General features: G+C 45.1%; 2 protein-coding genes across 3 annotated transcripts in view; both read right to left on the bottom strand.

The window, feature by feature from the left end:
• LOC147736632 (glutathione S-transferase P 1-like) overlaps positions 1-25,056 on the bottom strand; it is a 120,802-nt gene that overhangs the window by 33,676 nt on the left and 62,070 nt on the right. For both annotated transcript variants that reach the window (XM_086953406.1, XM_086953407.1), the window contains 3 exons: positions 1,891-2,003; positions 1,050-1,137; positions 610-713 (listed from right to left, as the gene is read on the bottom strand). In XM_086953406.1, the coding sequence (XP_086809532.1) occupies positions 610-713; positions 1,050-1,137; positions 1,891-2,003 (305 nt within the window). The remainder of the gene's footprint in view (positions 1-609; positions 714-1,049; positions 1,138-1,890; positions 2,004-25,056) is intronic.
• The window catches only part of LOC147736633 (glutathione S-transferase P 1-like), a 496,543-nt gene that overhangs the window by 409,489 nt on the left and 61,998 nt on the right, over positions 1-25,056 (bottom strand). The gene's annotated exons all lie outside the window — the stretch shown is intronic.

Here is a 25,056-nt window from a genome sequence, read left to right as displayed (position 1 = left end):
AAACATTTGTCTTTACTTAGAAGAACTACTGGGTCTTAGTCTCAGGGTCTCTTTGTCTACAGAGTATCTAGGGACATATCTCTATTTCTTTCTCTCACTCTCTCCAGTGGCGCTGGAGCTAAGGATGCAGGAGGTGCTAAAGCATCCCCATAAAGCCCTCTCTCACTTTTAGTCTCTCTTTCTCTGTCTCCCTCTGACATTGTCTCTTTCTTGACTACTTCAGGTCTCCAGGTCTTTTTTACCTGCTCCATGTTGGCTTGTGTTTTGCTTCTCTTCTTTTTATTCACTGTCTCTCCTTGTCCTTCTATTTTATTTATTTCTCCCTCTGTCCTCCTTTCTCCTCCTCTCTTCAGTCATTTCTCTCTTTCAGAGGGCGCACGCACTTTACACTGCGCCACAGTGCTGAAGTGCGCAAAGACCAGAAATCACTATAATTATGTAACACTAAAAGGCAAAAAGTTCAGAGGTGAACCTGCCAGAAGGGCCAAGTCCAACACTACCCTTCCTCTAAAAGTAGTTGTAGGTTTCTCTCTTGGTGCTATAAATTGAAAAGGGGAGGACCCAGCTCTCTGGCAGCCATCTTGCAGTAAGAATAAATACAAAACCTACCCATTCATAGAAAAAGAATTTGTAAAACTTCTGTCGCAGGTCCTCCAGCCCATCGTTGGCCATGTCAATGAGCGCAGCTTCCTTGCTGTTCTTCCCGTAGAGACCTGTGAGGGAAGCAGAGGTGTTAGAAGGGCGGAATGGGAGCAAAATGCGTATTGGCCAGGATCTGTCATACACTTATATAACTGGGTTGACAATCCGTCTATGCTGGTTCAGCCTTCTATGAGCATGCAAGGTCGTTCGAAACATTCCCCTTGTGCACTGAGGGCTTCACCGCTCCAGAAACACTGAGAATTTAATTGAACTGAGCATTGTGAGACCTTCTACTCGCTCTCAGTTACATCTACTCAACCTCACTCCCTGCTTACGACTACCAAAAGAAAGAATTTCCCAAACCCTACTCTGAGCCCGTACCCCACAAATCCTTGGATGGTGCTCACCGTGTTTGCGCCCCAGATATCGCAGGATGGCATTGGACTGGAACAGGGTAAAATCCCCATCAGCGAGCATGGGTAACTGACCAAAGACCTGAAAAAGGAGGAGGAAGAAGAGAGAGTAAATATATTGGGCCCAGTGTGGATCTTACAGCCCTAGTGAAAGGATTCTGGTGGGTGGAGCCCATTAGATCGAGCTTCAGCCGATCAGCCCCATGAGTACCAGTGTGTGCGGTTATCAATGTACACCTCATAGACCCACCTGGCCTATGAGGCAAGGACCCCTGAGTTCCCTGTCCATCTGTGAGCGCCAGGAGTATATGATGCAGTCTCAGAGCGCAATGCAATGTCCAGACGAGCCATCCATGCCGCCTTTGTCTCACCTGCCTTAACCGCGAGACTGAGGTACCCCCCACTGACTGTCCATGCTCAACGGGGCATTCGCGCTCTTCTTCAAACTAGAGGACGCTGCAGCTCTTAGACCTGGCTTAGTCCCAAAAACCACAACGTTCATTGACAGAAGGTGGCTCTCTGCCTTCTACGGGTTGCCATCGCAAGAACCTTCAAACCTAAAGGCCATTATCAAAGCCTCCATTGGGCAAGTGTGCACTTAGCACTGCCCGGAGGGGGCAAACATCCCCTCCTCAAACAGAGTATTTTGGTTCTAACATTCCAGGCAAATTTCAGCCTATTAGAAAGAGCATTGTCTTCCATTTACCCCAGCTCCTGTCCCAGTTCAGAAGTCCACCATTTCTTCACCTTCAGTCCACCACTGGCTCACCCTATAAAAAGACTGGCCTTAGCGAGAGGCGCAAAGGGAACCAAATCCAGACTCATAAAGACTCACCGCTGTCTTCTTCAGCTCAACCTTTCCATCATACCAGTCTTTAATGGACAAAAAGTCATCCTTCCACTGGCAACCCTGGTCTGCCAGCAGGAGCCGCATAGTCTCCGTCCGCCCTGGAGGGAAAAAGAGACAGAAAATTACAAACACTTTACAAATCATCGCATGTGGGGATACATCTGCGCAGCTCCCGAGAGATCAATAATCCTGCAAACCTAGTATTAATACCCGCCCTAATTTCCTTATTACAATTGAGTTGTCACAACAGTAGTCACCTGTAATAAACAAATGATGTAGCTTTTCAACTGTAATAATGTATTACAGTAGAGTAGTGATTCATACTGCCTGCTGCCAGCAACCGAGTCGAAAGGTAACTCACAGAGCATAATTACAGTTGTTGCTTAAACAACGAAAATGAGAACTGGCGTTTTGTACTTCTGATCTGTTTTTCTAAAATGAACAGTGATCAGCAGAATGGAGATATTTATGACGGAATTCTTATTTTCAGCACATGACTCATTACAGGAAAGAAGGAATCTCTCTAAATGTTACTACTACCCTTTTTAAAAAATATATATATTTTTATTGTAATAACAAGCTCCATATAATCGCACATTAGTCAGCATCGGTAATTCATTGGCACATAAAAGACGACATATAGTATGTATTCCTCGTTAACAGTGTGACCTGCATACAAAGATCAAGCCCCCTGGTATGCCCCCCACCGCTAGCATCTGACTCTGGTAATATATCCACATGAGGAATGTCACCCGACAATCATCAATAGCAGTTCGTTTCCCATGCCACACCCATATTGGTAACACTCCTACATCAGGCAACATCAAAATGTCAAGAAGCTGAATGGAGGCACTCGACTCATAAAATCATCACCTTCAACACCGTCAGCATTTAGGACCAGAGCGCACAAGTAATGCTAACCAGGGTCAGACACCGCCTGGGTATCCACTGATTCCCCCCTATACAGTCTCCATGCCGCCCAAATCTTCTCCCATTTCTTAGGGCAACCCCTACTTTTGTATATGACTCTCTCAGCTCTTTGGCACCAATCTAGGTCTCGTTCCCAATCCTCCACTGTCGGCAAGACCTCGCTACCCCATAGCCTCGCTATATTCCTTTTTGCGACCATACTCGCTAGTGCCAGCCAAATCTTGTCCCACTTCGGCCAAGTGATGTCATTCGCTACCCCCAGCATATGCCATCTAGCTTCTAGTGGGACCTCCGCGCCCACCACCTCCGCCATGAAGTCTGACAGCCTGGACCAGTATGCCCGGACCCCAGTGCAATCCCACAAGATGTGAAAAAATGCGCCCACTTCCCCACATCCTCTCAAGCAAAATTGCGAATCTACATAACCTATCCAGTACTGTGTCGTGTGTAGGAGCGGTGTAGAATGTGAGTTGAACCAACCTAAACTTTGCGCGAATCACCACTTCCCGAGGGCTTTGTAGTTCCTCCCTCCAGTCATCGTCCTCTAACAGCCCTATATCGGATTCCCATTTTTCACGGAGAGGTCCCAAGGGGTCAGTTAAGTTATTAATTAGTTTTTTGTCCGTGAGGGAGATGGCTTTGTCTATCATGGGATCCATCAGTAACCTATCTTTCAGCGGGGCATATTCTGGTACTTGCTCCCCGTGTTGTAAATGTTGGCAGAGGGCATGTCTGAGCTGTTGGTAATGCAGGAACTCTGAGTTTCCCATTTGAAATTCCGCCTGTAGGGCAGCGAATCCCACCATATCCCCTCTCCCCCATATGTCCCCTAACACATCAATACCAATTAGGCTCCATTGGCGAAGACCCTGTAGCTTCGCAACCGCCGGGAGGAAATTCCCGGTCCACAGAGGGGTTTATGCTGTAAGCTTCGCTTCCCAACCCAGCAACTTCGTCACCCGCTTCCACACCCCTACCACTGCAGCCGTCTGAGATGGCAGCGACATGTTGCGTCTACCTCCACTATAAAGAGCTGCCAAGTAGGTATCACAGCCGAAGACCATGCGGTCCACCCAGTATGCCGGCTCCTCCAGTGGGGCAAACACCCACCCATTGATGTTAACCAGCTGCGTCGCCCAATAATAAAGATGGACATCCGGGACGGCGAGCCCGCCTTCGTATGCCCCCCACTGTAGTTTCTTAGGGCGATTCTCGGGCACCCCCCACTCCATAGCAAAGAGCGTTGCTCCGACTCAACCACCCGAAAGATTCCGGGACCGGGAAGGGCGTGTTCTGCAGAACATAGAGCAGACGGGGAAGTGCCATCATTTTAAATAAGACAGCACGACCCATCAGGGAGAGCGGAAGGGTCTTCCAATGCTCGATATCCCCACGTGGCCGCTCCAGTTGAGCCGACACGTTCAAGCGCAGGAACTCCGCTTCCAACTTCGTAATCCAGACACCCAGATACCGGAACACTTCCTTCCACACCAGCCCTCTGCATTCCTCTGCTAAGCTCGGCGGTGGACCAGCCAGGACATGACCCAGGGACTTATCCCAGTTGATACGATATCCTGAGTACTCACCAAACTTGCGCAAGATCTCCATTAATCTCTGGATGGAGGCGGCTGGTCGTTGAACATAAAAGAGAACATCATCAGCGTAACGAAATACGCTCTTCCCAGCCCCCCCAGGTGTATGTCCCACACCCCTGGGTCCTCACTCACGTCGCCAACGGTTCCAGGGCCAAGGCGAACAGGGTCTGGGAGAGCGGACAGCCCTGCCTCGTGCCCCACTCCAGTTTAAACTCCCAGGATAGGGTGCCGTTGACTCTGACTCTCGCCAGCGGCTCGGTGTAGAGCAGCTTTACCCACGCCCGGAAGTTATCTCCAAATCTCGATTTTGCCAAGGCTGCGTATATGTAGTGCCATTCCATACTATCAAAAGCCATATGGGCATCTAGCGATAACAGGGACGCCGGTACGCTTGGTTGGGCAGACATCGTCTGCAATATCCCAAAAATACGCCTTAAGTTAAGCAGCGTGCTCCTGTGTGGCATAAAGCCCGATTGATCCAGATTGATCAGAGATTGCACCACCGCCCCCAGTCTGGTGGCTAATATCTTACCTAGGACCTTCGTGTCATTAACTGAGGAGCGATATGGGACTGTATGAGCTGCACAGGACTTGCGGCTTGCCGAACTTATGGATTACTACGATCGTTGCAGATCTAACATCCTACGTAAGCAGCCCCTCCTGTTTGGCCTCATTAAACATTCGCAACATATGGGGCGCAACTCTGCTCAATACACACCCAAACGCCTCCGCCGGGAACCCGCTGGGTCCCGGCGCCTTCCCTGCCTGCAAGTCCCCCATGGCATCTTCTACCTCTTTCACAGTAATGTCGGACTTCAAAATGTCCCTATCTGCCGGATCTAGGGTGGGCATCTGCAGGGGGGTCAAAAATTCCTCCCACTCCCACTCGCTTAGTTGAGTGTGGGACTGATACATTTCCTCATAATAAAAGCGCGAACTCCTCTGCTATGCCCACGCTTGTGTCTTTCACTGTCCCTGCCGTCGTTCGGATCCCGGGCACCCAGTTACGCTCCCTATCTCGCTTCTCTAGCCAGGCTATCATCTTGTTGGCCTTGTCCCCTAGATCGTACACCGGGTCTTGCCTGGTCAGAGAGCACATCTTTCATTTCCTTTTCAATGAGCCGCAGTCTGTGTCGTCTGTCCTGCTCTTGCTCTTGGGTTTCCCCCCTCTCGCGCTCTAAGGCGTGGAACTCCAATTCCAATCTGTCAATCTGGGCATATTTATCCTTTCGTCGTTTACCCACCTCCGCCTGTATAAAACCCCTGGCTACGGTCTTATAAGCCTCCCATTCAATACTGTGTGACCTAACTGAGCCTACTTTGTCCGTAAAGTATTGGTCTACGCACTCCCGAAACTGTTCCTGGAACTCTTGATCTTTAAACAAAAAGGCATCAAGCCGGGGGGCGGGGGAGAGTACTCTCCCCCGGGCCCCGTAGTTGCACCTCCACTGGGGAGTGATCCGATATACCTCTTGCCTTATGACAACCACCATGGAAGAGGTTCATGTAGCCCACCTGTGTGAATAGGTAATCGAGTCTGGACCCTGACCCATGCGTTGCGGATATATGTGTGTATTGCCGAAGGTGAGGGTTGTGTGCCCTCCAGAGGTCCACCAAGCCCATTACCTGAACAAAATCTCGGAGGTGACACATCCCCCTCTGGCGGAAGGAGCCTGTGACCTATCAATGTCCCTCACCATACCATCACTCATATCCCCCCTAGGAGTAGGACCCCAGCCGGCATATCCAGGAGCAGTTTCTCAATATCGGGGAGAGTAGTGCTGTGCAACTTTGGGGGAATGTAAAGTGAACAAATGTTAATTGTCAGACCCTCCCACTGTTCAGAGACTGCTGTTTATCATCCCAATGAGTCTAACCATTGCCGCCCAATCACTAGCGGAAGGGAATTTTTAATCAGGATTCCAGCACCCCTGGACCCAGTGGTAAAGCCTGCATGGGCTCGCAGCGTGTAAACAAATCTATTAAGGGCCTTGTAATGGTTTCCTATCAGATGTGTTTCTTGGAGCAGTACTATATCAGGGGCATGCCTATGAAGATACCGGAGAACCATGGTGCGTTTAATCTTGTTCTGCAGGCCATTAACATTCCAGGATAGTATAGTGACTTTCCACGCCTTTGAATTGTGCATCATGAATGCCTGTCAAGACGAACTGTAAGGACGGTGGCCCAACTCTGCTGCCCCCACCACCCGCCTGCCCACCATTTGTGCCTCTGGAGCCAAAAGAACTGTGCAGTGCACCAACAGAAATGCAAATAGCAAACTTTCAACCTTCCCCCCTAACCCCCAAAGTCCCACCCCACCATGCTACCCTGCTTCGCAGGCCAACCGGGCCCGACATACCCCAACAAGCAGAGCGCCTGTTACCCTTACAACGAAAACTTAGTGGTTAGTGTGACAACCAGACAGGCAGCCTGAGGGTGACACCCGGCCCCCCACCAAAACGATCTAATCGTCTCACCATGCCATATCATATGAAGGGAGATAGAGCACTAAAATGTAAACCTCCCCAGTGGATACACAAACCCGCCCCCATCAACACCAACAGTTCGTTACCGCATGGCCGCTAGGGGTTCGACGCCTCCCCGAGGCCAGGTTTGGATAGTGTCTGCGCCACCTCAGTGTCTCAGCAGTCTTTCTCACAGGAGACTCAATATATTTTACGTGTACTCCATCCGCGCCCTCTCGCCAGACCACTCTCAGCAGTTTCAACCCATGTCCGGCGAGGCTGACAGGCTCCGCGCCCTAGCCCCGTCTTGCGTTGTAGTGTAGTTCCTATTTTCCCAATAGGCTCTGCGCATTGGAATAACATAAACAGCATGTAGACGTAGGACTGAGGTCATCTAGGTCTCTACTGACTATGTTAAACTTAATTCAGGTTTGCGCCAGCTAGCTCAGAGGTCACTGGAAACTTTCTTGAATGAATAGGGAGGGACAAGCTCCCGTGGCTCAGACAAGAAGGGATTCAGTTTCCGACAACCGCATAAACATGACAACTTTTTCCCTCAGAATAAGAGTATATCTCTAGAGTTGTGTGAAAACAATAGACAGCTATTTCACTCAGTCAGCAGTGCATACTTAGTTTCACCAGAATGCAGAGAAATAGAGAGACGGGCGTTTTCAATAAAACGGTGTTATTTATTGAGCAGTCTTCCTTCTCATACAAGAGAAATGAATTGCCACAATTGCAATACTTAAAGTAAAGTAAAGTGCGTACAGTAAAAGTAGTATTATTAAATAATACTGTAAAAGCATTGATATGGTTTCTTAGCCATATGATACTTTAAAATGGATAAAATATATACATACATAAAAACATTGACTAACGTACTCAACTGGGGCTTCTAACTAAGCCTACCCCGGTGTACCTGACCTAAGCCTAATACTTGGGAAGGGATGAGTAAGTAGCAGTTTAAGTTAAGTTGGTTAAGATAATTTCCCCAAGAATCTGCATCAAGAATTCTCTTAAGGGTTTAGTCAGCTCCGTACCTTGGTAATAGAATGTGGGAGGTCTGGTATCTCTTTCCTCAGGACTCGATTCGCACGTAAAGCGACTTGTTCCTACTCAAGAACCTCGCCTAACTTGTAATCATATTAATTCAACCTGTTCGTCATTTAGTTTACCTTTTTTCCCAACACACGGGTGTCCCTAGGAGGCTTGCCTATGTGTCTTTTCATCCTAACCATGCTTGCACTAAGGAAATGGCCGCTTCGCAGAAATCCAGTCTGCGCATGCGTCGGTCATACCCACGTGATGTGACGCACTCGCATTTTGGAGGGATATAGTTGCTCATGCGCATTGTCGCTAAAAATGGCCGCTTATCTTTAACCATGCTCTCTGCTAGCTCCTGCTGCTTTTACATATCTGTCCTTTTCGCACTAATCAATAATGCTATAGATATTATGAAATAAGGGGTGCAGTGAAGCTTTTTACGGTATACAGTGTATTCATTTTTCTCGTATGATTCTAATTTGTTCTCGCTTACTTTTCATGTATTACGCATCCATGGGCCTGGGTCGGGAGATTGAATCCATTTTGAAGCCTGTAAACTCCCCGCACACGTGATGAGGGAAAATCCCAACTGCGCAGAAGCAGAACTCAGCCAGCTGGCTCCTGAAGCAAGATGCGCCTGGGAACCTACCTAGGTCATGGGAGAAGATGCTGATATCTACCTACAGCTTGCAACAATGTTTCTATATTCTGTATTCTCTCATTGTTTTCTATATTCCTATGCCTGGGAACTGACACGTAAGGGGTGGGTACTGTCACTTGCATACTAATGATGGGAACACTAAATTTTAGGAGGTGACAATGACATAACCTCCTTGCTTGACCAATCATAAGTTGGGACCTTGTCACTTGCAACATTTGTGGGTGGTCCAGGGGTCCAAGAAAAGTATAACTAGTCTAGCTTAGCATAGAAAATTTGTCCGACTTGTCCGAGTAGCAGACCTGTCACAGACCCTACGAACTCTATAGGCGATTGATACAGAGCACTGCGGAGTACTCTGTCCGTATTTTTCCACAAACTCCAAGGGGTGGAAATAGTCTTAAGTGCTGGCGAAGCACTTTGCTGGGAGATTCGAAGACCCAATCGGGGTTATTGGCGGATTCCGTGCAGAGGAGGGGGTAACGCAGGCGTTGCATCCGAAGCTGTAAGGGGTTGGTCGTGCCCGTTGATGAACCCAGTCCTGACCTGAAACCTGAGGGGTATCCTGTCCTGATTATTCCCGAGCGGTACCGGCTCGCTTTCTGGTATTCCAATCCTTGAGGGTCCTTGTCCCCGTCCTTCCAACTGACCCGTGGCCAGGGTTAGTCCTCATTCTTGCCTTAGGTAAATATTAAACCGTGGGTGTACGTCTTTCTATCACTCTTTCCTTCTTTTCTTAATAAAGCACTCTTGCCTGCGATATTTTCGTATTACCTCTGAAGAGAATTTTCATGCAATTGTTTATTAGTAATGTTCCATTTTTCCCTTACCTATAGGATTTGTTTACTGACTGTTTTATTCAGCTTGTTCCCTTATTCCCTTCCCTTTAGTGTGGTTGGCCCTAAGATTAGTAAGAATAGCATAGGGATAGTAATAAGCTTGATTTTGAGCACATACTAGGTCCTTCGCACATTCCCTGCCTTAGTTTAAACTCGTACTAAATTGCAGTGTTCCCGAATGTCCATACTCTGTAGAGTTCCCAATTACTCTAATGATACTTGCCCTAATCCATAGTTATATTGTGGCATTAATATTAATAATTGATGTACTGATTTGTATATGCCTTATGATCTTGGCATATTCCATTTGAACTTTTCTTATATAAAACTTTCAAAACCCATCAGGTGTCTGTGGTCATTATATATCACCAAATGTTATTAAAGGTACTATATGTGTAAGGTATTCTATTCCGTTTAGAAATCTTGTCACCTGTCCACTGCTAGCTCCTGATCCATCAGGAGTAATGTGCCTGTGGTAAGTCAGGTACATGAATAGCAAGTGGTGAGAAAGTCGCCCTCCGAATTACTCATAGTAGCGTGTAAGAATCATCCGGTTCACGCAAAACACAGTCATCATATGCACGCCAGGGCCCAGTGCGTGGAAATTGGTAAACTGGTGACCCGGGTGAACTGCGCGCTCTATCAGTAATTTTCTGGTAGCAGAGCTATGGTTAGGACTAGTTAAGATAGGTAGACAAGATAGTAAATAAATAGACCGTGAAAATAAATATGTGCTGCTAAAATATTGCTACAGTGATCACATTGCTTCAAAATATTACGCAAATGTTCCTTTTTGAAAAGTTGTAAATTGTTTAAATGATTTATGTTATATTGCTGCTATAAGTATTATATGTCATATTAACAAAGTGTTAGTAAAGTGTTCTGTGTAGTCTGAATCCCCGGGGAAGTCTATAGCTAACGGTTAGCAGAATCCGGTTAGCTGGTGAGGTCGCTTGTCGTGAGTTATTAGTGCAGGGTCAGGAGAAAACCGGAAGCACTAATTAGGATCTTTTTGTATCTGAATGAGTGATAGCTAACGAGTCCTTGGATAAAACTTCTATTGTGATATCACCTAGTAAGGGTCACATGCGGAAGGAGTAATAGGGTCTCCGAAGCTTGAATGATAAGCAAGGTAGTCCGCTGGTGAAATCCTGACTTAGTATATATCCCGGAAAGAAGTGGATGAGTCAGGGAAGTAGCAGGTTCTATATTGCTCGTTTGAGAGGTTAGGCAGAGAAGTCTACCCGAAGTGAATGAAAAGTAGACAGAAGTGGTTTACTTGCAGTAAAAAGAGAATTTTCTATCTTTTTAGAACCCGCAGACACAGCGGCGAATGTTGCGTATTGTTAACTAAATTAAGCGTTTGTACTTTAGGAAAAATTCAAAGTTTCCGTTACCTTGTGAAGGAGGGAGTCGGTCGCAGGGTTGCGCTGACGTCACTCCGTGCCGCGCTGGTATTGGTCAGAACAGCGGGTGTGTAGCAAGGCTGAAATTGTAAAGGAGGGGTGAGTGCCGGAACGTGAGACCGTGTCTCGTGAAAGGCCGCGCACCCATTGGCTGAAAATTTTGCAAGCTTGGTTTCGATTGGTTGCTGCGAGATAGAAGTCGCGCTAGCATTGGGAGCACAAAAGTAGACAAAATTAATCAACAAGAGCTTGAAGATAGTTTGGAGGTGTGTATGTGGTATCCCGAATTTATACCTAATCCACAGCATTTAGGCTTCCATAAAGAATAGATTCTACGAGGTAGACCAAACAAAATGTACGGAGTTAAGAGAAAATTGTCCCTTGCTGACAAAATTAAGAACTACTTTAAGAAAGACCAGCCCATTAGTGGAGGAGTGTGGCTCAATGGTTAGAGCGGCAGACCCTGATGCAGAGGTCTGGTCCAGGACCAGGGTTCAATTCCTGCCTCGGCGGGTCTTGGGCTCATAATTCCTCGGACCTGATTTCTCGCCTCGGTGCCTATTCTAATCATGGGTCCCACGCTGCAACTCTGGGCAATAGCTTGCTTAACCTCCACACCGGCCCCAACAGCGCTGTGGATGCCTGGCTTCACCCTGGGGGTGCCCAGGAGTGGACACTTCACAGGGAAAGCCAGGAGGGGTTCCACAGCGGTATGAGTAATAGCGCCAGGAAACCGCTTGGTGACAGTGCGCTCTACAAATACCTTGACATTTACATTTAACAAGGGAGGGTGTGATCATTCCTCCGCCAGATACTCCTGCCTCATTCATGATGTTTGATAAAGGGTATCATACTTGCGTGTGGTTAGAGAACTGGGCAAAGTATACTGCAGATGACGGAGTCCTAGCATTTCCTATTAATGGTTCCTTTAATGGCAGAATTCTGTTTAACTTAAGAACCAGAATGAATGAATTACATCCCCGACCCAGATTAACTCAATACGAAGCGTTAGAAGAATGGGAAATTGAAGCCTTAGAACGAGACAGGCCCAGAATGGATAAGGGTTTGGGTAGGTGGTATCCCAAAATGCATAAAGAATCTACAGAGCAGAAAATGAAACAGTGGAGGCAGAATATGATGGTTGAAGGGTTGTTTCCCATGATGGGAGTACTTGAACAAAAGAAAGGAAAATGTACGGAGAAGACCCGCCACTTAATGGCTATGGGAGACTCGGAAGATGAACATCTAGAAGACTTGTTGATGAAAAACCCACCTCCCTATGTAGCAGAGTCAGAGCCTTTGAGTTCACCAAACCCGTTTTCTAAATATCCTAGATGTAGGAGGGATAGTGAGACAGATGGAACGGGTACGGATAGTAAAACCAGTGATGGGGATGGGTTTTGCAGACCTCGTTCTACCGTCCCGAACTACCGTCCTTTTGGAGAAGACCCACCTCGGTTGGTTACTCCGACAGCCCCGAATATTTACCCTACCTTGGTACCCCAAGTATTGCATGACAATTCTGCAGAGCGGGTTCTGCGAGAAAGAGAAAAGGAAGCCCTGATGAAACAGTGCGATAACTTAATACAGACCATAGCCCAGATACATCCCCATCCAGATTCACTGACTATCCCAGTAACTATTGGTCCAGCTATTCCTCTTTACGGGGATAGACTGGCCAGTCCAAGACCTCCTGTTATAACCCCAATTATACCAACTCCAAGTATTCCACCCCCGAGAAGAGAGCCACTCATAGATGATGATCAAGAAAGTGAATGTGAGTCGGTGGTCTTGATGGATCTGCCCATAGGGGAACCTGGAACCAGTGTACCAAGGACAAGAAATCAGAGTAGGGCAAAAGAGGTTTTGATTGAAAGCACATCTGGGGTCAGAAGTGCCACGGTAGTATCTCCAGAGGAATTGGACAGATGGACCAAAGAGTTAGAGAAAGAGACCACACCCCAACCGAAACCCTTAGAAATTTATAGGCTGAGGATAGAAATAGAAGAACTATTGGCCGGAAATGTAGGATTAGACAGGTTAAACTCCTTTAGTGAAGACGAGTTACTGTTCATCAGCAAGAACCTTACCCGAAACACTAGATTACTACATGAGAGATTAATGGACACAGCTGCTGACATGGGAATCGATGTTAGTAGATCCAAAATCCTTCAGAAACCCTACAGAGCAGATTTTTCAGACAAAGATTTAGAGAACATGAATGTGACAGGAAAACAAACTCAGATAAAGGACTTACTGAAAATCCTACAGAAATGGGGGAATGTAGAGAAATGGAAAACCCGGTGGGCGAAAAAGAAAGAAGAGAGTAGGGCTAATCCTAAAGATTCAGAATACTTACTGAAAGAGGTAGGTCCTGCAGAAAAATTGTGTCCCATGAGGGAGGTACCGGGGGGGAAATATGTCCATGTCCCTTGGTCCCGACAAGATATTGTGTCATTTACAAATGACTTTCCAAAATTGTGGGAGAAACCAGTCGATTGGTACAGACAGGTCGAACGCTTCATAAAAGTTCAGAAATGCCTTCTGAAAGACCTGGATGGGTTTTTCGACATTGTGGTGCCTGTAGATTTGTGGACTGAGTGCAAAATTGAAATTGATTGGCCCAATGAGGAATATGCGAGAGACGACAAAACTGGAGCTCCCTCACCTGAAGTAATGAGGAAATATGATCAAGTCATACAATACTTGAAGAAAAAGGTGCCCGCAAAGGAAACTGATTGGACTCGAATAGATAGGACTACACAAGAGCGAGATGAAACCGTCCACTCTTTTTATGAAAGGTTACTACAGGTGTTCAAAACTTACAGTGGCATTGATAATGTGGACATGAAAGACATGACTCATTTCAGCTATCAATTTGTGTTAGGATTAAGGCCTGAAATATCCCAGTGGATTCGAGATAACAAAATCAGTTGGCAGGGTAAACCCATAGATGATGTCCTAAAATATGCCAAGTACTGCGAGGATGAGATAGAAAACAAAAAGAAAGCCCTGAAGGAGAAGGTCATGTGGGCACAAGTGAAATTGGCTGAACAGCAAGAAAAACAGTTAAGTAAATTGAATAATAATAATAATGCACAAAATCTCAATGCTGGGGGAGGAGGGAAGCCCAGAGTAAAAATGAGCCGGGAAGAGGCTATGAAAAAGTTCCCCTGCCACGGGTGCGGTCAGATAGGGCATTGGAGAGACGAGTGCCCGCATTTGCAGGCTGGTAATGCCCCTGTAAACGGTTTAAATCCACAGGTGCAGAAAGAGGGGACAAGAAAGAACCCGCAACAGGTAAAGCTACCTCCAGTGCCTCGCGCTCCTAGACCAAATTATAAGAATCAGGGTCAGCAGAATGAAAGGGCCGAGGTATGGGAAGGAGAGAATGAGAGAAATGCAACAATTCCGCAGTATTTGTTAAATGATTCTTTCCTCTGTGATGAACAAGATTGACGGGGCCTGAGGGGGGAGGACAAGGAGTGCGTACTTGGCGCCTCCTTACCGGTAGACCAGACTGGACCATACATCGAAGGAAAGGTTGAAGGAAAAGACGTCACCTTTCTGTTGGACACTGGTGCTACCCGTTCTACTGTGAGAACAGTGGATGTTCCTAACCTACCCCTCTCGGGAGAAGCAATCCAAGTAGTGGGTGTTTCAAATCAAATAATTAGTACTCCAGTAACTGAACCCATGGAGATTTCCATAGGAAATTTCAAGGAAATGCACAGATTTGTGGTCTGTGATTCCAGTCCCGTGAACCTGTTAGGACGAGATTTGTTGTGCAAAATGAACTGTACCATCTTTTGCACACCAAATGGTGTCGAGATTCAGACCCCAGATGAAGATGGCCTGTACAAATTGATGTTAGTAAGACCTGACACAGAAGTTAGACCCCTGTCCATTGAAGACCTTCCTGAAGAATTGCAGTCAAAAGTGGTACCTGAAGTATGGGATTTCACAGGAAGAGATGTAGGCTTAATGGCAAATGTAGATCCAGTTAAAATAGCCATAAAAGCAAATGCTGTGTACCCAAGAACCAGACAGTATAAAATGAGTGCAGAAGTGAAGGCTGGAGTCGCAATTGAAATAAACAGATTACTTGAAGCAAACATCATACAGGAAGTAATGAGCAGTCCCTGTAATTCGCCCATAATTGGAATTAAAAAGCCTAGCGGAAAGTACCGGGTAGTGCAGGATCTGCGCAAGGTAAACCAAATTGTTGTACCTTGCTGTCCCATTGTGCCTAACCCCGCAGTGATACTGTATCAGATTCCTTGGAATGCGGAATGGTTCACTGTCATTGACCTGTGCCATGCATTCTTCTCCATCCCATTGCATCCTGAAAGCAAGTTCCTTTTTAGTTTTGAATTTGACAGCCACGTCTATGTCTGGAATCGTGTCCCCCAGGGGTACACCGAAAGTCCATCGATTTTCAACCAAATCCTAAAGAAATGCCTTGAATCGTTAGTACTGCCAAAGGAGTCTGTTTTGGTACAGTACATAGACAACCTTTTGGTGGCATCTAAAAGCCAAACGGACTGTATCACTGATACCATTGCCTTATTGAATCACCTGGGGAAAGGAGGACATAAAGTATCACCAGACAAATTACAGTTCTGTAGGAACTCAGTGAAATATCTGGGGCACCAGATAGAGAAAGGGATCCGAAAAGTCACTGCAGAAAGGATCAAGATAATTCAAAATATGGACCTGCCCAGAACCCAGAAAGAAGTAAGAATGTTCCTAGGAGTTGTAGGATACTGCAGGCAATGGATTGTAGGATTCGCAGCACTAGCAAAAGCCCTGATAAAAATGACCAAGAAAGGAGTGGAAGACCCAGTCAGTTGGGACGAAGAAAGCATGTCCGCATGGGTAAAATTGCGAAATTGTCTGTGCTCAGCTCCTGCATTAGGAATGCCTGATTATTCCAAGAACTTCGAACTGTTCTGTGACACACGAGACAATTGCGCGCTCTCAGTCTTAACACAGGAGCATGGGCTGGTCAGGCGTCCAGTGGCATATTTTTCGGCCACTTTAGATCCAGTGGCTGCTGGATTACCCGGATGCCTGAAGGCAGTAGCTGCTACTTGCGCCAGTCTGGAACAGAGCGAAAATATTGTCATGGGACATCCTGTCACTCTGTATGTTCCACATTCTGTTGTTATCTTACTGACCCGAACCAAAACCCAATATCTCACCCCTAGTCGGCTGACTAAGTATGAGAGAATTCTAATAGGTGCTGAAAATGTAATTATTTCCCGGTGCAATGTCTTAAACCCTGCAACCCTGTTGCCCATTCCTCTAGATGTAGAAGCAGAGGATGAAATGGAGCATAACTGCATAGACTTGACAGAATTCAGCACTAAGCCACGTCCGGATATCAAAGAAATAGCCTTACTTGATGAGGATATTAAGATGTTTGTGGATGGCTCATGTTTGAGACATGAAGATGGAGGTTTAAGTGCTGCCTATGCTGTAGTCACATTGGTGACAACCCTGGAAGCATCTTACCTATGCGAAGTAAAATCTGCACAAGTGGCAGAACTAATCGCATTGACAAGGGCTTGTAAGCGGGGGAAAAACAAAAGGGTAACGGTTTATACCGACAGCCAGTACTGTTATGGGGTTGTTCATGACTTCGGCCAACTATGGTTACTTCCTCAGGTACCCCTATCAGAAATGGAAAGGTGGTACAGAACTTACTGGAAGCAATCCAATTGCCCAAAGAATTGGCTGTGGTCAAGTGTGCGGCTCACAGGTCTGGAAATGATGATGTGACTGCCGGAAATCGATACGCTGACCAAATTGCCCAGTTTTGTGCCGACACAAAATGTCCCTCCAAATTGGATTATGGGGTGGTGGAAACAGCTGCCAACTTATGTTGTTTGAGAGTATATCTACATGGGAGGAATTGAAAGAGCTACAACAGGCAACAGACAGGGAGGAAAAAGTCAGATGGAGGACGAACGAATGCAGAATCAGGAATGATGGTGTGGTGATTAACCAAACTGGTGTGCCTGTACTGCCAGACAGCCTGGTAGACCCAATGGTCAGAATGATACATGAACCCACACATATGGGGAGGGATGCAATGTGTCGTGTGTTTGAAAAGGTATTCTACAATTCAAAATTCAGGAACCAAGCGGAAAAACTTTGCCAGAGGTGTCTAGTGTGCCAGCAATTCAACGCAGGAAAGAGGACAGTAGTGGAACAAAGTACAATTGGAAAGGCAGAAGGTCCATTTGTCAGGATGCAGGCGGACTTTATCCAGTTGCCCATGTGCAAAGGATACAGATACGTCCTAGTCATAGTTTGCCTATTTTCTAGATGGGTGGAGGCCTACCCAGCAAAGAAAAATGATGCCCTAACTGTAGCCAAACTATTACTCAGGGAATTGATACCTAGATATGGAATTCCAGAGACTATTGAAACAGACCAAGGTGGGCACTTTGCCAACGATGTCCTAAAGGAACTCTGTAGAGCATTTAAAATGGAGCAAAGGCTGTACTGTGCATATCATCCAGAGGCTTCTGGAATAGTCGAACAAATAAATGGCACTATAAAGGCCAGGCTGGCGAAAATGTGTGACTCAACCAAAATGAACTGGATAGAAGCTTTGCCCCTTGTGCTGATGAGTTTGAGAAGTGTTCCGAACCGAAAAACAGGCCTAAGTCCCCATGAAGTGCTAATGGGAAGAGTAATGCGACAGGCATGGGTACCTGGACACAAACTGCTAAGTATTTCTGATGATTTGGTACTAGAATACTGCAAGCAGCTGGGTGACCAAGTGCGTTCTATCTCTCACCAGATTGGAGAGACAGCTGACGACTGGCTCAAGACTCCAGCACATAAACTGAAACCAGGTGATTGGGTGGTGTTAAAGAAACACACCCGGAAGAGTTGCCTTGGACCAAAGTGGGGAAAGCCAAGACAAGTGATCCTTGTCACCACAACTGCTGTAAAGTGTGCTGGCGTACCGAAGTGGATCCATGCCAGCCACACGAAGCGGGTAACCGGAGAAAACGCGACTGAAGCTGAAGGTAGTCCAGCTGAGGAGACTCCCGAAGAGGGGCCAGATCTCGCTGACATCGAACTACCGAGGACAAGTCAAGACGTTGATTGGTTCCCTGCCGACGACCAGGTTATTGATCCAATACGAACCAGAAAATATTCCTACCTAGATAGTGAGTGGGATAGTGCAGGTGAGACAGAATTAGAGGACAAAGGTCAGGTCATCGAGACTCACATCAAACCTGATCAGGAAATAGGCCAAGTAGGGACAGATCAAGTCATTGACACTCCTCCTGAAACTCCAGAATCTGGAAAGGGTCAGATAGTGGTTAAAGTTGAAGTTCATGCGGAAGAAAATCAAGGGATCGAAATGCATGAACAGGAACAGATAGATATAGACGAACGTGTTCAGGAAGCAGAATCCAGATCGCCTGAAAGTAAAGAACAAATACAATTCCAACCTGAACAAGGCCAGCCTATAAACCAGGCAGAAGAAATAGATGAAAGACCTGGAACTAGTCAGACAGGAAGGGAAATAGACACTGCCGAAATAAAAGTGCCACAACGAAGTGAAATCAAGAGAAATCACGAGGAAGAACAAGTTTCCTCGACCACTGAAAGCCACAAGAATAAGGGTGAACCCCGATACATCAAGAGACTGAGACTGAGAATAAAAACAGTTGAAGAAAAACTAAAAGATCGAAAAAGGGCTGAAAGTGAAAGAAAAGTAGCCCGCGGCAAGTCTCTCAGAAAAAGCGACAGAGTAAAGAAACAGAACAGGTTGTATCGGAGCCCTGAATGGACTTACTTGGTGTTGGAAGAAATTGATGAGCCCAACCACAGTGGCAAAAGTGACGAAGAGTCCATTGCTGATCGGAGTTCTGACGAAGAACCTCCTTGAGACACGCCTAAGTGAGCCTCTGGTATAAAGAAACAAAGAGGGGTCGAAAAAGAACCACCTGTAAGCTATAATGTCTGATTCAAGTGTCAATGGAAGATCCAGATTTAGTTGTTGCAAAACCTGCTGTAAAATATGCTTATGTAGTGTAGCAATGTTGATAGTGATATGGATAGGACTAACAGTCTTTATACCCTTTATGATAAGTAAAGATCCTAACGTGTACCCTACTGAACCAGTGACGTTAGACTCAGAAGTTGTACAGACTGAAGAAACACCACGAAGTTTAGAAAAACGTGACAATACAGTTAGCCTGAGACACACACGACCTAACTTAGAAGCATCAGATGAGGGTGGACCACATTTTCACAGCATGAAAAACAGGACACACTTAAATGTTTTTGCTAACCTTTTAGTGCACTATGTAGAAGCAATGGAAATAGAAGATTGTTATGTCTACATGAAGCTACCTACTTCTGTAGCGGAAGGTGTGACCTATCACCATTTGCCCCTGACCTATGGAATTTCCTGTAGTATATTAGCAAGCTTGTTTTATAGAAGCACTTTACAGTATTATTATTCAAATGCTGACGTAATCTTTTCTGAACTTCCTATTAGAGGACACCTGAACCTTGTACATGTCAGAAGCGAGGTAACCCGTTATATGGGAGAATATTTCCTGACTATAGGTGACATAGACTTAAATGAAGCAAGACAAGCTAATCTGACCTGTTCCTTGCAAGAGCAGGAAAAGATGTTTATAAAAATGGCAGACAGAAGGAGGGAAAAGTTTCAGAAAAAGGCAAATGACGAAAAGGATAGAATCCCTAGATGGGCAGAACACATGCAAAACACATCACAAGGCGAAGCTACTCCTGCATTGTTGCTGGATTTTGAACGGAAAGGGAAACTTTGTCTCCATAGGGAAAAGACAGATTATTATAACAATGTATTCATCGGTTCCAGCGAGTGTGAACATAATTATAGGGTAATTGGAGGTTGGGGTTTCAAAAATGGGTCAGAGCCTGTGTTTCCCGGAATATATTATATATGTGGGAACAAGGCTTATTTCAAATTGCCGGATCACTGGTATGGAAGCTGCTACTTTGGCATTGTTTTCCCAAAAATATACCATGTGAACAACGCTGCTGGAAGCAATGACGAAACTAATGGCTTAGCGCGTAGTAAACGTGAAAGAGTAGGAGAAATTGTAGGTGATATTTTTAGTGCACTGATACCTGGAATGGGGGTAGTTCTAAATACTCACAGAATCTGCAAATTGTCTACAGTAGTGGATCGGTTATCAACTGACACTGCTGCTGGATTCCTGCTGCTCAATACTGAAATGGTTGCGATCAGATCAATGGTTTTACAGAATCGCCTTGCTCTTGACACCTTATTGGCAAAAGAGGGCGGAGTCTGCAGGATGCTGAAGGCGCAACATTGTTGCACCTACATACCTGACAAAAGTATCGAACTTAAGAAATATGTAAGGAACATAACTAATTTGGAAAAAGAACTCAAACCATTAGAGGTTGACAGTGCCTGGAAGAGACTGACTGATGGTCTCTCCTCTGTAGGTAGTTGGTTCTCTAACTTAGGGAAGAACCTTTTGTGGAAAATACTGATGCCAATAGCTGGAATAGGTGTGGTTGTATTGATCATATTTATCTGCTGTAAATGCCAAAAATGCAGGAAGGGAAAGTATACTGTGAATAAGAGAGGAGTGAAACGTAATGTTGATGAGCTGGAATTGGAAGAGTTAAGAAACCAAATTTATAAAAAAGCTAAGAATCACCACTCTCATAGAGAAGCTGAAAGAAAGCTCAACAATAAGTCAGTTGAGATAGAAATGAGCGAAATGGAAGATTGAAGTTGGCATCTGTTTCCTGTATAGTGATGATAGTAAATATCATCAAAGAGGGGATTGATGGAGCAAGGATTCGCACGTAAAGCGACTTGTTCCTACTCAAGAACCTCGCCTAACTTGTAATCATATTAATTCAACCTGTTCGTCATTTAGTTTACCTTTTTTCCCAACACACGGGTGTCCCTAGGAGGCTTGCCTATGTGTCTTTTCATCCTAACCATGCTTGCACTAAGGAAATGGCCGCTTCGCAGAAATCCAGTCTGCGCATGCGTCGGTCATACCCACGTGATGTGACGCACTCGCATTTTGGAGGGATATAGTTGCTCATGCGCATTGTCGCTAAAAATGGCCGCTTATCTTTAACCATGCTCTCTGCCAGCTCCTGCTGCTTTTACATATCTGTCCTTTTCGCACTAATCAATAATGCTATAGATATTATGAAATAAGGGGTGCAGTGAAGCTTTTTACGGTATAAAGTGTATTCATTTTTCTCGTATGATTCTAATTTGTTCTCGCTTACTTTTCATGTATTACGCATCCATGGGCCTGGGTCGGGAGATGGAATCCATTTTGAAGCCTGTAAACTCCCCGCACACGTGATGAGGGAAAAACCCAACTGCGCAGAAGCAAAACTCAGCCAGCTGGCTCCTGAAGCAAGATGCGCCTGGGAACCTACCTAGGTCATGGGAGAAGATGCTGATATCTACCTACAGCTTGCAACAATGTTTCTATATTCTGTATTCTCTCATTGTTTTCTATATTCCTATGCCTGGGAACTGACACGTAAGGGGTGGGTACTGTCACTTGCATACTAATGATGGGAACACTAAATTTTAGGAGGTGACAATGACATAACCTCCTTGCTTGACCAATCATAAGTTGGGACCTTGTCACTTGCAACATTTGTGGGTGGTCCAGGGGTCCAAGAAAAGTATAACTAGTCTAGCTTAGCATAGAAAATTTGTCCGACTTGTCCGAGTAGCAGACCTGTCACAGACCCTACGAACTCTATAGGTGATTGATACAGAGCACTGCGGAGTACTCTGTCCGTATTTTTCCACAAACTCCAAGGGGTGGAAATAGTCTTAAGTGCTGGCGAAGCACTTTGCTGGGAGATTCGAAGATCCAATCGGGGTTAATGGCGGATTCCGTGCAGAGGAGGGGGTAACGCAGGCGTTGCATCCGAAGCTGTAAGGGGTTGGTCGTGCCCTTTGATGAACCCAGTCCTGACCTGAAACCTGAGGGGTATCCTGTCCTGATTATTCCCGAGCGGTAGCGGCTCGCTTTCTGGTATTCCAATCCTTGAGGGTCCTTGTCCCCGTCCTTCCAACTGACCCGTGGCCAGGGTTAGTCCTCATTCTTGCCTTAGGTAAATATTAAACCGTGGGTGTACGTCTTTCTATCACTCTTTCCTTCTTTTCTTAATAAAGCACTCTTGCCTGCGATATTTTCGTATTACCTCTGAAGAGAATTTTCATGCAATTGTTTATTAGTAATGTTCCATTTTTCCCTTACCTATAGGATTTGTTTACTGACTGTTTTATTCAGCTTGTTCCCTTATTCCCTTCCCTTTAGTGTGGTTGGCCCTAAGATTAGTAAGAATAGCATAGGGATAGTAATAAGCTTGATTTTGAGCACATACTAGGTCCTTCGCACATTCCCTGCCTTAGTTTAAACTCGTACTAAATTGCAGTGTTCCCGAATGTCCATACTCTGTATAGTTCCCAATTACTCTAATGATACTTGCCCTAATCCATAGTTATATTGTGGCATTAATATTAATAATTGATGTACTGATTTGTATATGCCTTATGATCTTGGCATATTCCTTTTGAACTTTTCTTACATAAAACTTTCAAAACCCATCAGGTGTCTGTGGTCATTATACATCACCAAATGTTATTAAAGGTACTATATGTGTAAGGTATTCTATTCCGTTTAGAAATCTTGTCAACTGTCCACTGCTAGCTCCTGATCCATCAGGAGTAATGTGCCTGTGGTAAGTCAGGTACATGAATAGCAAGTGGTGAGAAAGTCGCCCTCCGAATTACTCATAGTAGCGTGTAAGAATCACCCGGTTCACGCAAAACACAGTCATCATATGCACGCCAGGGCCCAGTACGTGGAAATTGGTAAACTGGTGACCCGGGTGAACTGCGCGCTCTATCACCTTGGTAATAGAATGTGGGAGGTCTGGTATCTCTTTCCTCAGGACTCGATATCCCAGCAATCCACAAGCGTAGGCTGGAAACACCGAAGCTGGATTTTTTCGGCTGGAGAAAAAGACAGCGTCTCTCTCAGTGCGTGAAACAGGAGAGGCGGCTTCCGTGGGCACTCGCATCAGCTGGGCTGTCGGGCAAGTAGATGGCCGCTCTGCTCCAAACCACTGTGTGTTTGCTTAAGGCAACTGTTAGTATTTTATACCTGAAAGGTGCCGGGTTTGATGTAAGGTTGGACATAAGACGTCACCAAGAACTAACAGTTCTTGCAGGACTTCAGGAGTTCTTGTTCAAATCAAAACAAAAGTAGGGGGGGGGTTCCCGGGCTGCTGGAGGCTTGGTTTGTTTAAAGAACGCGTTGTGCTTTCTAGGAGTCGATGGGAGTAGCCGTGCTGTGCTTTGGATTGCATGGGCTATTACTGAATATGAATCTGATTCTTATGCCTTTGTCAGGACATTATTAATTATAACCTCACAAGGGCATAAATCGGGAATATCGAATTAGGGTCCTAGATATGAACACGACACCCACTCCACGAATTGATGTCCATCATTACTAAAAACTAAGCAATAGTAAACATTCAATGATGCATGTGTTTTTTCCGACCCACCCCAAAATATATATTTCGCATTTGAAATGGTATAAGGTAAATACACGAAAAATGAGTATTTGTACTGTACGCTTTTCAAGCAGTGTTATCATTCAGATAAATGCATATATATATCAGCTGAACGAATTGCGAAAATTACACATGAAATGGCTCTAAATACAGAAAAGACGGTTGAGACCATTTCATCACATATTTATACAATTTGCTGTATATCTGCTAGAAGCTGAGGTAAAATATTGTCTCTAGTATCCTAAAATAGAAGCTCTGTTCTCTAAGAATAGTTCTACTTTAAGCAGAGTACCATGTGCCAAGAAAAAGGTAAATATTTTGAAAATATGGGCAAAAATAATTTCGCTTTCAGGGGGAAAGTTCCAAATATTTTCTGTAGCTTTGTTTATCAAAAAAACTGAAGGCTGAATTCAGAGTTCAGGGAACGCTGTGTGCTCGTTGTTTTTATTTAAGAGTTATTCTCATTGATTGGAGAGAACATTATTCCAGACAGACCCGCAAAAAATTGGTCTACCACATCAGGTGAAAGTTTGACCAAGTTCGAAGATACTGCAACTGTGCAGTTTTCTGCGTGATTGCTATCATCGATGGTTGGATCAGCAATGCTCACAGAAGGCTGTACCTGAGAAGTATTGGAATTTCTCAGAAAACGTTTTCGAGCTGCCTTTTGGTGGAGTTGGACAGTGTTCCCACTGGTTAAAAGATAAAACATTTCTAGGATGAGCACTTTAATGCAAATAGTGATCACCATAATGGTTGTAGCAGTAAAGGTCTTCATAATTGGATGAACCCTGCAAGTAATCTTGTTCTGTAAATTTGGCTGACATTACTAAATCTGACATCATATTATTAATGTTTTCAAAGTCCCAGTCATCAGAGAAGGTACTAGGTGTCACAAAATCACTTAATGAAATCTTGAGCTGGTGAGGATACTTCAAGAGCTCGACCGGGCCCAAAATGTCCTAATCAGTTCTGTCCCATGCTACCCCACCGGGTATTGGATTGGCTGTGATGTTCACTGATGACAGTTCTCTTTTCTCGATGTGAGAGGATGTGTGAGGCTTTAGGACCAAGTTGATGTTCTGACTTGCTGTGTCCATTGTACTATATTTCCCCTCAATGAATCTTCCCAAACATAGAACCATGATGTGCCAAAGCAGGAGGAAAAGTACACCTAACACAATCCAAAATTCAATCCATGGTGAAATTAGATATGTCTTTTTTAGTTGGTGGAAAAGTTCAATTACTTTGTTTTTAAAACTTTGTGTTGGAGGCGTTTCTTCATGTTCGCTTGGGTCTTCAGAGAAATTGTTGAAGTTGATGAAGTAGCCTGATGCAGTTCTGTCAATTGTTGGAATCGCTTCCGGATTTTCATTTCCTTTTGCATTATTCTTTGTTTCATTAGAATAGTCTGATGCTACATCATTGTAGATTGGTGTTTCTTGACAAACTGTTACTATTTGGGTTTCAAGAGGCACAAGTTCCATGGCATTATTGCATAGTCCTTTTTATTCATTGCAGATTTCTCAAATTTGATTAGTCTCTCAGCATGAGCCTCTTGGATTGTAGCAAACTTCGGTATTCTGC

Source organism: Lissotriton vulgaris, chromosome 1_2 (assembly GCF_964263255.1).
Source record: "Lissotriton vulgaris chromosome 1_2, aLisVul1.2, whole genome shotgun sequence".
Lineage (NCBI taxonomy): Eukaryota > Metazoa > Chordata > Amphibia > Caudata > Salamandridae > Lissotriton > Lissotriton vulgaris.
Note: the sequence above shows the minus strand (reverse complement) of the source record. Positions and strands in the feature narration are given on the sequence as shown.